Here is a 15,751-nt window from a genome sequence, read left to right as displayed (position 1 = left end):
CTCCTCCTGCGACCTGGTGTTTTTATTAGCATTGTGGCTCTGCTCCACAAAGGGACCCAAAGAATTTGGAGCCCATGGACCTTGTCGTCTGCCATTAATTAGGCAATCACCGTCCGCTGATAATGTGTGTGTGTGAGCACACCATAGACAACCTATATCAGGCAAATTTCATTATGCTTTAACCCTTTAAGACCCAGCGTTGCTTTATAGCAACAATTTTATTTTAATTAATTACTTAATTATAATTTTTTTCCACCTAAACGTAATCAGTGATGTTCATTGCAATGCCATTGGTCATGATATGTGCATATCAATACCCCCCACAGAGGCTGAAATTAACACAAATTAAAAATGTCTGGACTCTGTGCAATTTTTAACAATTTTTAACCTATGACCTTTGACCTTTAACCCTAATAAAAGTAAATTAAAATAATTGTAATATATGTAGCATGTGAAACTAAGGGGTTTTCATGATTCTGAACCCATTCCAAGCATTGGTTTTGCACAAAAAAAAACACTCCTTGGCCTAAATTCGGCCATAGCCACTTGCCCAATTGTGCCCAAATGTGCTGACATCATCACATATATTGTGATGACGACTATGGCCGTTTTTAGCCCAAGACGTGTTTTTCATGCAAAACTAATGCTTGGAATGGATTCAGAATCCTGAAAACGTGACATGTTTGACATGCCACATGCTACTTAAAGCATAATGACATTTGCCTGGCCTTATGTAGGTTGTCTATATTTTACAGTCACCTTAGGTGACGTCGTATACCACCAATTGATGACAATATCAGTGTTTGGCCCCATGTTGCACTAATACAGAATCTGCTTACTCACATGCTTAGTTCAGGGCTGGAACTCGTTGGATCAGGGCTGGTACTTCGTAGTCGAGTAGCAGCCTTGAAACCTCGTAATTGGACCCTGGAGAGTAAATGTGGGTTTAATGAGTTTTGTTTGATTTGGGTGGCTGCCGAGCTCGCTGCCGCGTGCTTAACACACGTTCACAGAAGCCCCGCACGACATTATTTGTCCATTCTGAGGGCTTCGGTTGGCATTTCCCACATGCATGAATGAGCAAATGAAAGGGAAGCAACCTGCCCCGAGCAATTCATGCGTGGTTTATATGTTCAAGTGGGTGATAGCCATAGTTTGGCCTATCCCTGCCCTGATTAGTATGTGAGACTCATTCTTTCCCCCCCCCCCCAGACTAGTGATATATTCGCCTGTAGGGAAAGACGAGTGATACTAATGAAGATCACATTTTTCTGCAACATTTTAATTTAGTGTCAGTGTGAAACCCCCCCCCCCCCCCCCCCCGCCCCCTGTTATGTAGATAAAAAATTGCATCAACGGTTCTGAGAGAGTCTGTAGGACATCAGAGAGGAGTAGCTGGGCTGTTGCTTAACCCATTTTGACCTGAGATCAGATTCTAAAATTGTCTTCTACATTCTGACAGTTTTCTGAAAAAGCTATGTTTCTATGTCAGTCGTTCTTCGATTTTTCAAAAATAGCACTCGGCCATTTCTTTTTAATCGTAAAAATGCGGCACAAATCTTTCTGAGCGAACGTTGTTTTGATTTTGACGTCGGGTCTAAATGGGTTAATGGCAGTATTTCTCCAGCTGGGGCCCATGGACTCCTGCATGGGGGTCTTTTCTTTCATAATGTTGTATGTTGCTCTGCTTTACCAGTTGAATCATTGCACCTGATAAACACTTTAGCCTCGACAATCGCGCACACACAATCGATCTTGGACTGCGCGGTATTTGCTGAATCTTCCTGCTCAGTCAATGCAATGGAATCAAATTTCCATCCTTAAAATGGTTGTTTTTCTTGACCTTGCGACAGCAACCAATCAATCAACTTTCAGTTTGACAGCATGAGATAACTGCGGGGCCACAGCTGGCATTTGTGATGATAATTTCTCTCACATTGGGCACATAGTCGGCATATTTCACGCAAACGTGACCCACAGAGGAATTTCTAAACTAAAAATGTGACTAGTCCTAAGTGTCAATTTAACTCGAGTGTACAAATTAAACCAAATGGACCCCCATTTGTTACAGTTTCGAACTTCAATACACAATGGATACATGCATGCATATATTTATGCTTTCCAAGGGAGCTACAAAGTTGACTAAAAGCAAAAGAGAGGCCAAGACTTACAAAAGGCTGACAATACATTACAATTTACAATTTAGGCATTTAGCAGGCGCTCTTAATCCAGAGTGATTTGCATTAAGCAAGAATTAGCTTAGCTATGAGTCATACATAAGCTAAGTACGTAACAGTGGAATATATATATATATATAATGAAACGATGCATACATACAGTATACAGCCATATATGCCTTTGCATACGCCTGCAAGGTCGTTGGGGCAATAGGGCAAGTGCTATACATGTAACCTATATTTCCTGTCCTCCTGCTGATGCCAACAGTACCAGATGCTACTGTATATGTCACCTCCACCACTCCAAAGAGGTTCAGGGGCATTTCCATCAGCAGGTTGGAGGGTGGGGGTCATTCCATGGCCATGCAGATTGCAGTATGTCGCGGTTGTCAGTCACCCACACATTATACATGCAAATGAACGCATGCATAAAAAGGGAAGTCCAGAGTCGGGATGCTATAGGAGGGGGAGGTCTCAGGGCAGTCTTTGTGTATAATGCGCCTCCAGCCACCTGGCTCAGTGAGAGGTGGACCAGTCTACGCATGTGTTTGTCATTGTCTTTCATGTAGGGCCGCGATGGTGGTGCCTTTTGGTTGGAGTTGAAGGACACGGGACGGGCAGGAAGTGTCAACTCACTTGGTCCTCTGGTCATTGGCCGCGTTTATTTAACCCATTTTTAGGACTGAGACTATTTCAATGTCAAGGACCCCAAAAATGATATGTAATTGGCCGCCGACCACCATCTGAAAGTATGTTGTTCCAGGGGACCCCCCCCCCCCCCAGAAGCAAGTTAAAAGCGTTCACCCTGAAATAATACATATTCAAAGATTCACGCCACATTTTCACGATTTTTACGAGCTTGTAGAGCTGATATTTTTTCAATAATAATAATGATGATAAAACGCAAATAAATCTGCTTTAGTTTGAACAACAGTCGGTCACCTGCCAAAGTTGCTGGTAGGATAAAAAAAATGCGGGGTGCTAAGGATCTGTATAGGCGTCTTCAGGTCCCTTTTAACCCATTCTGGGCGAGCACCCCTTTTGGTGTTTTAACTATTGAAAAATAGCAGATCTACAAGCTCATAGCGCGGCACCGATTGCCGCGCTATGAACTTGTAGGTCTGCTATTTTTGGTGCCTCAAATCTTTGAATATATATTATTACAGACTTACAGAGGGAACATTTTAATTCAAATCTTGACGTGAAATATTGAGAACCACTGATACAGAAACATAAGGTTTTTCAGAAAACCCATTTAACGCCTAAATGGGTTAATATTTATAAAACGGGATCACTATAATCTTTTTTTTGACCTGTTGCTAGACGGGACATGTTTTGCGCATGCACACAGCCATTCACTAACTTGTTTACGGGCCGACACAACGTGATATTATCTCTGAATCTATGTCGCTGCCCGTGGTTTTGACGGTGAAGATGTTGGCTTTCCACGCGGGAGATCCAGGTTCGACTTCCGGGTGTTACACACGGACTGACAGGGGGTGAAAACATAGTTTTGTCCATGCCTTCGGTCTGCCAAAGACAATAATGTGCTATTTTCCTCTCTGAGCAAACGCACTGTGTTGTTCCTGTACGCTTCTACTGTACTGTCAATCCTAGAGAAAAGCAATAAAATATAGATTGCTCTTCATTGAAGGAAGTTCTGCAGTTACAGTATAGAATACATTAGTTAGCACTTCGAGCGAGGACACGATTCATGGAAAATGTCTCGGAAGTTGTAGCTCATGTTGTTGACAGTCAATTAAAACATTTTGAAAGAGAAGACGACGCCTCCGCTCACCTCCAGGCGTGAATGTTGGCAGAAGTGGCAGAAATGTGAAAAGACTAAAGACTTTTCAGTTTGTAGGAAGCCAAAGTTGTCCATGGCGGGCAGACTGTTTCCATGGTTACTTTTGCGTCTACCGTGAGATTGAGAGAGTCGAGTGACTCCCTTTTGTTCATCCATTCACCAGCTATCTGTATAGCCTACAGATGTGCCATTCCAACACCGGTTTCATTAGCCTTACTAAGTCTGCTGCGTTGCTACTGAAAAGAAGTGTCCCAGCGTGTATTCCGGGAATCTAATATCGGGTGAAACAATGCTGGGAATAAATTAATGGCATCTATCTATAGGCTTAATAACTTTTAAAACGGAAATAAATTAATGACATCTATCCATAGTCTTATAATATAGTTTTTAAAAAGGCACAAAATCTCGGCGTGCATGCGTTAGTAGTATTTTAATATTTTCCATCAGGCACAAATTAGACGCCTATATTGGCTAAGGAAGGACCACAACAACGGTGTAGAGCAAGGGGCCAGCTAGGCACTCCAATGTTGAAGCGCTGGGCCCTAGTGGTAAGAGGAAGGACTGCAGGCGGACCCGTGGATTCATGACGAGGAAACCCCGTGCAGCTGGGCTTTAACATTGAGCGCTCGGTTGCACTTCCGCATTGGACCTCCAAAATTTGGAGGTCAAATGCGGAAATGCGCCCACAAAGGCGGAAATAGACGGTCCCTCCAGTGGCTTCAAAACGCCGCTGAGCAACTTCCACTGACATGAATAGCGGAGGGGGCGGAGCTTCGCGCCAGATCAGTCTCTATCCTTTTAATACTCTATGGTGTAGAGCCTAGAGCGAGTGGTCTGCTAGCTGCTAGGCTAACAGGCAGCTGAGAGTGTGAAAGAAACGTACAACTGACTGGAACAAAAGGGAAGAATATACGTTTGTCGTGGGACTCGGTGCCATGGGAGCGAGGGTTGGACTTGGATGTGTCACATGAAAAGACGTTCGTTGCGATGCGAGAACGTGCAACGGACGGCAGCCTTGTTGCCATGGCAATGGGAATATACAACCGTAACTGTCGGCAGTGGTGAGTGACGAAACAAGCCCGCAAACCCTGGCTTCCTACTGGCTACTTACACACACTACCACTCGCTTGCAATACGCGGACCTGGCAACACTAACATGCCCTCTTCCATTGGCTCTAAACCCGCCACGTGACCCACGAGTTTCCATGTTACATTGTGCAGTTCCGAAAAGCCAACCGGAAGTTACACACTACACACACACACACACATTAGAAGAACGACAAGACGAACACTACACACACACGCATGCGCGCGCTGCAACACAAAACAGCTGCTATTGGACATTTTTTGATTGTTTGGTATGTTTGGTCATCAATATTTTCATCCATTTACTTATTATTACTCCTAATTTTAGGTCATTCTGTCATTCCACTTTTTTCTCCACAGTGAGTAGAACAATCTGAACTTCCCTGTGGGCATTGACCATTTAACATATGAAGACAGTGACGAAGCCTGTTTTTCACTTTCCCCAAATGTAAGCCGTTCATTAGCATTTTTTGTTTGTTTTTTTGTTTAGTTTTTTTCCGTAAAAAAACACTGGAATTCCTGCGTATGCAAATTCACAGGTTTATGGGCTCTGTTGTCATGGTTACGGTCCCCGCAGGCTATGGGAGCAGCAGGGACTACAGTTCACTCACACACACACACACACACACACACACACACACACACACACACACACATGCGCACACACACACACACACACACACACACACACACACAAACTGCAATGCCACACAGACAACGGCAGAACAACACACATCGCGACAAAGTCATGAAGGAGTATACCGTTTAATTTAGCGGCCATGTCCACAGACACGTGTCCATAGCACTCGCGCGCATTTTGACACGCTTCTATAAGCCAGGTTGTATACATGACCGAGTTGTCATGTCACAAACCACACCACACCAAAAGGATCACATGAGCAATGTTCCTCTCCAAAACATGCATACCTATAGTGCATAACCCACTATGTGTTGTTCACCTATGTGTTGTTATGTGTTGTTCACCTATGTGACGTTAATGAGCCAATGACTATGAGTACCAGTAGGGGCGCTGTTGTGCCAGAAACAGAGAGATAGTATTAGTGCTGCACTGTTGCCTGCTAATGAGAGAGAGAACCAGTGCGCCGGCACTGCCTCCCAAAACGGTCGAGAAATGACCGTGGTGTTGTGGTGTTGCAGCATTCTGTGCTCGGACAGATGGGACGCGTACAGGGACGCGTACACATACATAGGTACACACATAGCTGCGTAATGGAGCGGAGGCACCGTTCAAAGATGTAGCCTATACCTGAAGGGGACTTTGGAATAGCGGCTTTGGCGTTGATTACATGTAAGACAAATGCCCTAGGAAACAGAGCATCGGTACACTGCGTGTGCTGATGCTACCTTTGCACTATTATTAGGTTTACCTGTGTTTTACGATTAAAAAAAACTGAAATAACTTGTGTTGTACTAGTGTACACTGTATATGCTGGACGTTACTCGTAGCACTTGTCTGCCCCAATAACGTTTCATTGCACATGCTGTAGATGCCTATAGTATGTGAAAAATACCTTCAATTATTTGATCTTGAATCTGCCTCAGATCTCCGTTCACGTGAATGGTCGGCCACCTTTTCTGCATAATAGCCCAACCCGCTCTTCACTTTTTTCCTTTTCAACTGCCTCTCTCCCTCCCTCCCTCACTCCCTCCCTCCAGTCCCCCAGACGACAACTGACAATTGTTCTTTCTCTGAAGTGGCAGATAAGGAGCCAGCTGGGTGCACTCTGATGTGACGAGCCGTAACGATGGAACACAGTCGAGCCAATAAAGCGCACCCTTTTTTATTTCCAGGAGGAGAATCTCCCCACAGTGTTTTTTTTCTTTTTTCATCAGGCCTCGACTTGGAACTAAAATGTGCGGTTAGGAGAAAAGCGCGATGGGAAAACCCCCAACGCATCTGTTTAGGAGGGGATGGGGGGGGGGGGGGGGGGGTACAACACAGGTTGGACAACGCTCCCAAACCGCTAATAATTTCAGCAGTGGTTATATGGCAGCAGCCCGGGGTTCCATATTTGGCTGCGGTCCATTCCGCAAAGGGCCTGAGAAGTCTCATGCTGGCTGATTTAGGAGGCAGAGAAAGGTGCATTAACCCATTTTGGGCGCGGGAACCCCTTTTTGGGTGTTTTAAACATTGTTATAATTTAGCTATTGAAAAATAGCAGACCTACAAGCTCATAGCGCGCCTGTAGGTCTGCTATCTTAGAAAAATCGTGAAAATGAGGCTCAAATCTTTGAATAATACGTTTTTAACTCAAATCTTTGCTTCGGTGGAGGTCACTGGGTACATTGGGTACATTTTACCATGCAATGTAAAATATTCTATAAAAAAAATAGTTCTCATCAAAATATATTGAAGTAGGCCAGAAATACATTAAATAAATTATTCTAAATCCTAACAAAAAACAAAAACTAATATTTTCACAATTCTTCAAAAATAGCAGACCTATACAAGCTCGTAGCGTTCCACTCAGTGGCGCGCTATGAGCTTGTAGATCTGCTGTTTTTCAATAGCTAAATTACAACAATGTTTAAAACATGGATGGACGTTAAAGGTCTCCACAGGCACCGGCTAATTAGAAATGTGTGCGGACTAGAGTGGAGAGAGAGCAGCGTCAAGTCGAATGTGTTGCGCCGTGGCTGCAGAACGCACACACACACACACACACACTAGAGGGCATTACTGGGTCTTTTAAACATTATCCCACACAGCTCTCCTCATGACTGGAGGTGGTGCCCACAGACTCGGTGTGCCTGCCTGGTCCTAATTAGTCCTAATTGGTCCTAATTAGAACCTGTCTCTCATCATTTGTTGTTCCGTCCAGGTCCATGTCCCATAACATATCCCACTCCCGTCCTTCCCTCAACTTTGTGTATAACTTTAATGTATTATTATACTCAGAACTTTCTGTACAGGTTGTCCTTAAAGGGCCACGTCACTTACCTTTTGCAACCAGATCTCGTTTTTTACGATGTTTGCGAGACCAGGGAAACACGTTTTTATGAGGGTAATATGTGTTTTTTAGATATTGTAGTATTTCAAAGTGTCTGTGATGATGTGTCATGGCCACTGGTTTCACTTCCTTCCTGGAATACAATTCCCATAATGCTTTGGTGCACTGCTCCTCCTTGTGGAGAGGGGTGGGCCTGCTGGGACAACAATTAGTCCAGGAAGGAAGTGAGACTATTGTGCTGACCTCACTGGCACTTTAAAATACTAAACTAGTAACTAGTATTACCCACAGAAATAACCCAGGAAAGTGTTTCTTGTCGACCTAAACATCATTAAAAAGGCGGATTAAATTAGCTCCTGTTCTTGGGTCGGAGAGAGGTGATTCACGCAGCACTAGCTTGACCTAGCCCCCCCCCCCCCCCACCCTCCGCCCCCACACCCTTCGCCCCCCCCCCCCCCCCCCCTCGACTCCATTAATTGGAATGTGATGCAATCGACCATCTGAACCAATTAGGCCTGACGTCAAAAAATTAATAAATATGTTCGCTCTTAAAGAATATATATTCAAAGATTTGTGCCGCATTTTTACGATTTTTCAAAAATAGCAGACCTATACAGGCTCGTAGCGCGCCACAGAGTGGCGCGCTACGAGCTTGTAGATCTGCTGTTTTTCAATAGCTAAAGTATTAGCAAAAGGCTGATGCACACCTCAGAAGGCTATAGCGATTAGACCTTCATCATCATGTCTGTCCCGATGAAGGTCTAATCGACCGAAACGTTGACCCGAAAAAGGCAACATTTTTGGCATGTTTCTGACAGTGTGCGGGACCCCTTCTTTGTTTTTCAAAGATAACCTTTTTAAATAGCTAAAGTATAACATAATGCTTAGTTAAAACACCAAAAGGGGTTCCCGTCCAGAATGGGTTAAATAATTTGAAGCTGGAGAGGGAAACTATAGTTCCACACTCACTCCAGAGGGCCACTATAGTTCCACACTCACTCCAGAGGGCCACTATAGTTCCACACTCACTCCAGAGGGCAACTATAGTTCCACACTCACTCCAGAGGGCCACTATAGTTCCACACTCACTCCAGAGGGCCACTATATTTCCACACTCACTCCAGAGGGCCACTATATTTACACACTCACTCCAGAGGGCCACTATAGTTCCACACTCACTCCAGAGGGCAACTATAGTTCCACACTCACTCCAGAGGGCAACTATAGTTCCACACTCACTCCAGAGGGCCACTATAGTTCCACACTCACTCCAGAGGGCTACTATAGTTCCACACTCACTCCAGAGGGCCACTATAGTTCCACACTCACTCCAGAGGGCCACTATATTTACACACTCACTCCAGAGGGCAACTATAGTTCCACACTCACTCCAGAGGGCCACTATAGTTCCACACTCACTCCAGAGGGCTACTATAGTTCCTCACTCACTCCAGAGGGCTACTATAGTTCCACACTCACTCCAGAGGGCCACTATAGTTCCACACTCACTCCAGAGGGCTACTATAGTTCCTCACTCACTCCAGAGGGCTACTATAGTTCCTCACTCACTCCAGAGGGCCACATTGCATATTGAAATAGCAGATTTGAATTTAAATCCTGATATATTTTTTTCTATTAACTTTCATGAACTTAAACGCAAATACATTGGACATGAAAAGACAACATTTTAATATTAGTTATTAAGCTACTAACATAGACTGAAGTAATTAAAGTGCTTGGAATTGTAACAGCTGAAATCAGTAATATTATATCAGTATTCCGATCCAAGCCACATTAAGTGAAGGTGGAGGCCCCCGGGCCGCCAGTTGCCCATGCATGATTTAAATGGCACTATAGTTCAAACTCTGGGTATAGTACAGTATAGAGTTGAACCTGTACAGCCCCGGAGCTGCTGTTTTTCATATCTCTTGTGCCTTGCCGTCCTTAACCCATTCTGACCTGAGATCAGATTAAAAAAAATGTCTTTTACATCCTGACAGTTTTCATTCTGACCTGAGATCAGATTCTAAAAATGTCTTCTACATCCTGACAGTTTTCCATTCTGACCTGAGATCAGATTCTAAAAATGTCTTCTATGTCAGTCGCTCTTCGATTTTTTCAAAAATAGCAGACCTACAAGCTCGTAGCGCGCCACTCGGTGGCGTGCTATGAGCTTGTAGATCTGCTATTTTTCAATTGCTAAAGCATGACACGATGCTAACACCAAAAGGGGTTAACATCTCACGTCCTTACGCAGCTCTATTGCTCTCCCTCTCTCTCTCTCTCTCTCTCTCTCTCTCTCTCTCTCTCTCTCTCTCTCTCCCCGTCTTTCTCTCCCTTCCGCCCTATACTGCATGTTCTTTGCCCTCCAACCTTCCCATCACTCCAGCTGTGCACTATTCTTATCACTCATGACTAGTCTACCGCACCTCCCCTGCCTCCTTGTTCATTCTCTGTGTTGCTGTTTGGTCGGTTCTCCTTCTCCTTTATGATATTCAACCCTGCTCTCTCTCTCTCTCTCTCTGTAGGAGTAAGGGGGTTTAGGTATTCATTGAAGTGCTGCTCTGATGCAAGAGTCCTGGTCCTCTTGCATCTATTATGCATGAGGCAGGCAGGGTCACCGCGATGCCAAACTAAACCAGTTCTTTGTTGTCACTGAAAAGGGCAGAAACCTTGTATTTTGTGTTTTTTTTTTTTTTTTTTTTTTCATAAACCGATGCCCTGTTTCATACTCGGGGCAATGTATTGCAAAAGTTGCAGAGATATAGCAGACTCGCAATGTGACACGTGATCTTGCATATCAGCAGTTTTCGAAATGATGACTTTTCACCGATATGATGATATTCCCAAAATAGGGATGTGAAGTTGAAAGTGTTTGTGTGTTCTGTCTGTGGGGTTTCTAGTATATTTAACCAAATAATACAGTATTCACAAGAGCTTATGACCACCTAGTAACTGTTGTAACTAGTAAACTACATTGGACCCTTTGAAAACGTGCACCATGTTTTTGAGGGGCGCTAGCCTCTCCCTATATGCCCAGCTTTCCGGGATTGTGTGAACACAAACATCGGCTTGTGATTGGCTAGCCCCACCCCATAGCGATGATCTATTTGGCTGAGCAAAGTATGTATTGAAGGGCAGAAAAGTGAAGACGCCAAAAGTGATTGGCCGGAATGGCCTTTATTGATGATTTGATTGGCTGCGCACAGAATGTGATGTATGATAAGAGCGGCCCTCACTTCACACGAGTGTGATTCGCCACTATAGTTCCACACTCACTCCAGAGGGCCACTATATTTCCACACTCACTCCAGAGGGCCACTATATTTACACACTCACTCCAGAGGGCCACTATAGTTCCACACTCACTCCAGAGGGCTACTATAGTTCCACACTCACTCCAGAGGGCCACTATAGTTCCACACTCACTCCAGAGGGCAACTATAGTTCCACACTCACTCCAGAGGGCCACTATAGTTCCACACTCACTCCAGAGGGCTACTATGAGGGGCGCTAGCCTCTCCCTATATGCCCAGCTTTCCGGGATTGTGTGAACACAAACATCGGTTTGTGATTGGCTAGCCCCACCCCATAGCGATGATCTGTTTGGCTGAGCAAAGTATGTATTGAAGGGCAGAAAAGTGAAGACGCCAAAAGTGATTGGCCGGAATGACCTTTATTGATGATTTGATTGGCTGCGCACATAATGTGATGTATGATAAGAGCGGCCCTCACTTCACACGAGTGTGATTCGTTTATTTATTTTTAATGTCCTGAAACATAGCAGTTTGGACATACAAGGATTCAACCCAACAGTCAGTGACTAGGCTTGGGCGATATTGATTTTGTTTATATCGGTATTGATGCCGTGAATAATACCGGGGTAATCGGTATTATCCGAAATGCTGCCAAATAGCAGTATTTCCAGATGTTTTTTTACGAACCAACTTGCTAGGACTTGTTACTCTCACCGCCGCCATGTTTTGTTTGCTTTCCTGGGCGGAGGCGGTCCGACAATGCTGCTGTCGCCTCGTCGCCGTAATTCAGCGTCGGTGCCAGTCAATGCATGGACACTAAGTTATTAGGCAATAGTTGTTTAAAATGAAATTCATCACACAGACACAAACATACTGGTAGATGTTTATTATTATGACGGTATTCGGTATTATTTATATACTCCGCGATATTACCAATATTGAATTAGTAATTACCACTAAATGATACCATGTCTCGCTAGATTTGTTTGTTTTTCCAATGTATTTGCCACTGTTGTCCTGCACTTTGTTTGCCATGAGAAAAAAATTGTGTTAAGTGTTGTTGCTGTTGTTGTAACCGTTTGTTTTTTACTGTTGAGACCGAAGACGAATTTCCACACGTGGACAATAAATGAAACTAACTAACTAACTAACTAACTATTGATTTCAAATATTGCGATAAACGGTAATATCGGTATGTTGACCAAGCCTATTCATGACTCTCTCTCTCTCTCTCTCTCTCTCTCTCTCTCTCTCTCTCTCTCTCTCTCTCTCTCTCTCCCCCTCTCCGTCTCCAATCCACAGGTATACCCGGGGCTGATGGTCACGGCGGGGCTCATCCACTACGTGCTCAACCTGCTGCACGTCACCGTGCACATCCGCGACGTGTGCGTGTTCCTGGCGCCCGTCTTCAGCGGGCTCACCTCCATCTCCACCTACCTGCTCACCAGGGAGCTGTGGAACCAGGGCGCCGGGCTGCTGGCCGCCTGCTTCATCGCCATCGTGCCGGGCTACATCTCCCGCTCGGTGGCGGGCTCCTTCGACAACGAGGGCATCGCCATCTTCGCCCTGCAGTTCACCTACTACCTATGGGTACGTGGGCACACTCGGCACACGTTATCTTAACCCATTTAAAGGCATCATGTTTCATACGTTTTCATTACACGGCTCGGTTGAATGCTTCATTCCGATAGGTCAATCGCTAGATTCAGCTGTGTATTATTTCTGAATAACGGACCGCTCCGCTCTATAACAGACCGCCGTCTAATCAAAGCCTCACAGCACCTGCTGCGCTGCTTGATTTACTGTTGTATCCAACATGACAGCCATGTAAACACACACACACACGATGAACTCTCATGATGACATTAACGGGAAAACGAGATGGACTCTTCAGTCATTTATTATTTATATATTACTTTAATAATTGATCAGAGGCCTTCAGTGACAGGCATGGCTTCTATACTCTGGTCAGTGGGAACCAGGAACAAAGCATGTTGTTCTGCAGAGCTTTCACATTTCCACTGACCTTTGAAGACGGTCATTGGAAGAAAAAAAACTCAGGTTGAAGGTGGAATATTTTGTATTCTTTGTTATCTCTGCCAGGCTATATACTGCACTGTAGGCCCTACAGTATAATTGGTTTCATCGTGCGTGTGTGTGTGTGTGTGTGTGTGTGTGTGTGTGTGTGTGTGTGTGTGTGTGTGTGTGTGTGTGTGTGTGTGTGTGTGTGTGTGTGTGTGTGTGTGTGTGTGTGTGTGTGTGTGTGTGTGTGTGTGTGTGTGTGTGTGTGTGTGTGTGTGTGTGTGTGTGCGCGCACGCGCAGCTAATCTCAGAAACTTGTGTGGCACTGGTTATTATTATTATTATTAATATTATTGTCTCCACCAGGCCGAAGGCATGTGGGGAGAGTATGTTTTGCACTCCGTCCGTCCGTCCGTCCGTCCGTCCGTGTGTGTGTGTGTGTGTGTGTGTGTGTCCGTCCGTCCGTTAGTAGCTAATCGCGGCCACCGTTAACCCGGTCGATGCCAAATTTTGCACACACACTCCCTGGATGCCAACGATGAACCTCTGCCCCAAACTTTCCAGAACGGCCTGTTATAGCGCCACCAGGAGGCCGCTTTGTGCTAAACAACTTTTTGCACAGTACACCTACAGATTTTGTCCAAACATCACGCAAATTGGTACACAGTCTCTCTACAGCCATTCAACGAAACCGGTCTTTCAGATTTCTCAGACTCCATCCTGATTGATTAAGATTGGCTTCCAAAGTTCACAGGAGTGCTCAGTTTCAAACAAAATGCTGCAAATCATGAACACATCGCGTGATTTCCTTGAAATTGTGCACCCACATTCCCACTAGGCCGAGGACAAAATGCCACATGAACAATTTCAACTCAGCCTCGAGGTGGCGCTATAACTGGCCGAAAAGTGATTTTACCTCTAACTGCACGAATCTGTGGATCACTTTGTATGCCAACTCCCTAGAGGCCAAGGAAAAACCTTTATCTGGAATTTTTCACATCTGCTCTTTATAGCGCCACCAGGAGGCCCACATATGTAAAACACATTTTCTATTATTACTCCTTCAGATTTTATCCAAATTTCACGCAAATCGGTACACATGATCTCCATAGTCATGTGATCAACACAGGTTTGTTTGATTTCTCATATTCCATCCTGATTGGCCACGATTGGCTCCTACAGTTTTCAGAAGTAGCAAATGGCCACAACTCGGCAGCGTCCGATTGCGATTAAACTGTGCACGCATATTCCCACTAGGCTGAGGAAGAATCCTGGTGGAGACCTGTGCCGATTGGCACTTTATCTAGTTATTATTATGTTTTATCTAGTATCTCAGATTCTAGTACACATCTCCATCAGCTGTTGGATACTTCTCTGCAAGGCTATGTACGGAGTGAACAGAAAACAGCCAATCGGGTGCAAGCTGGCCGTACAGCCCGTGGGATCTGCTATACCAGAGAGAGAGAGAGAGAGAGAGAGAGAGAGAGTACAATGCCGTAAGACGTCAGCCTGGTTTCCAGCCCATAGACCCCGCCCACTCGACTGAGCACACTGGTTCTCAGAGTCTGACAATCAGGCTGGTGAGACGTCACTGTTTTACGATGCGTCAGAGAGATGGAGATTGACACAAACGGGACAGTGTCTCTGTGTTCGGTCTTCTTCAGGGCCAGGGCATCATCACAAAGCAAAGTACAAGCCCATTGTTTATTTATTTATTTTTTGGCTTATAATGTGTCCTTATAAGAGCATATCTGTGGTTTTTGATACCTGAAATTTGTTGTGTAATATGAATGTGCAAAAGCTTGACCTCGCTCCAAAACGGATGACGAAGGAAAGCTCTGTGAATTCAGCCTGGGGCGTATGCAGTGCAGAAAGCAGTCAGTTTATGTCCTATGTCTGTGGCAGTGCAAGTGTTTGTGTGTGCATGCCTGCGCAGTAAGGCTATGGGACTTTCCGTTTAAAATCTCAAATCGAAATCAGACCAGCCTCTCCTCTTTGGCGTAAATAAAAAGAGCGTTTTGCAGTAGCTACTCACCAAAACAAAGGCGGGTTGTGTCATTAGAAAGCCTACTTTCCTTAGTGGACGCACTCTGAGCCCCCCACCACACGTATAAACTGTACTTTTTGGCCAGAAAGGGATTTTTTTTCACCAGAGGAAAAATATTCTCTATGAGGAAGTTCTCTGGGCAATATCAGTAGAGGGCGCAGCGGAGTAACTAAAAATATATATTTTTCCGGTAGAAACAAAATCCCCTTTTGGCCAAAAAGTACAGTTTATAGGTGTGGTGGGGGTTCAGAGTGCGTCCACTAAGGAAAGTAGGCTGTCTAATTTCTAACGCATTAGAGCTATGGACCAGAGCTAGGTCCACACAGGTTATGACAGCTCATTCACTACACAGACGATTGCCAAGAAGAGATTGAGGACGTTCG

The 15,751-nt window shown here is 44.8% G+C and overlaps 1 protein-coding gene across 2 annotated transcripts in view; it reads left to right on the top strand.

Moving 5' to 3' along the window:
* The window catches only part of LOC310868270 (dolichyl-diphosphooligosaccharide--protein glycosyltransferase subunit STT3B-like), a 171,290-nt gene that overhangs the window by 76,183 nt on the left and 79,356 nt on the right, over window positions 1–15,751 (top strand). For both annotated transcript variants that reach the window (XR_014570071.1, XM_083778623.1), the window contains exon 3: window positions 12,602–12,889. Coding sequence is in view for 1 of the 2 variants with exons in the window: in XM_083778623.1 (XP_083634749.1) it covers window positions 12,602–12,889 (288 nt within the window). In the remaining variant the exon portion in view is untranslated. The remainder of the gene's footprint in view (window positions 1–12,601; window positions 12,890–15,751) is intronic.

Source organism: Protomyctophum parallelum (genome assembly GCF_964188405.1).
Source record: "Protomyctophum parallelum genome assembly, chromosome: 1".
NCBI classification, from domain to species: Eukaryota; Metazoa; Chordata; class Actinopteri; order Myctophiformes; family Myctophidae; genus Protomyctophum; species Protomyctophum parallelum.
This window is presented reverse-complemented; position numbering and strand designations above follow the sequence as displayed.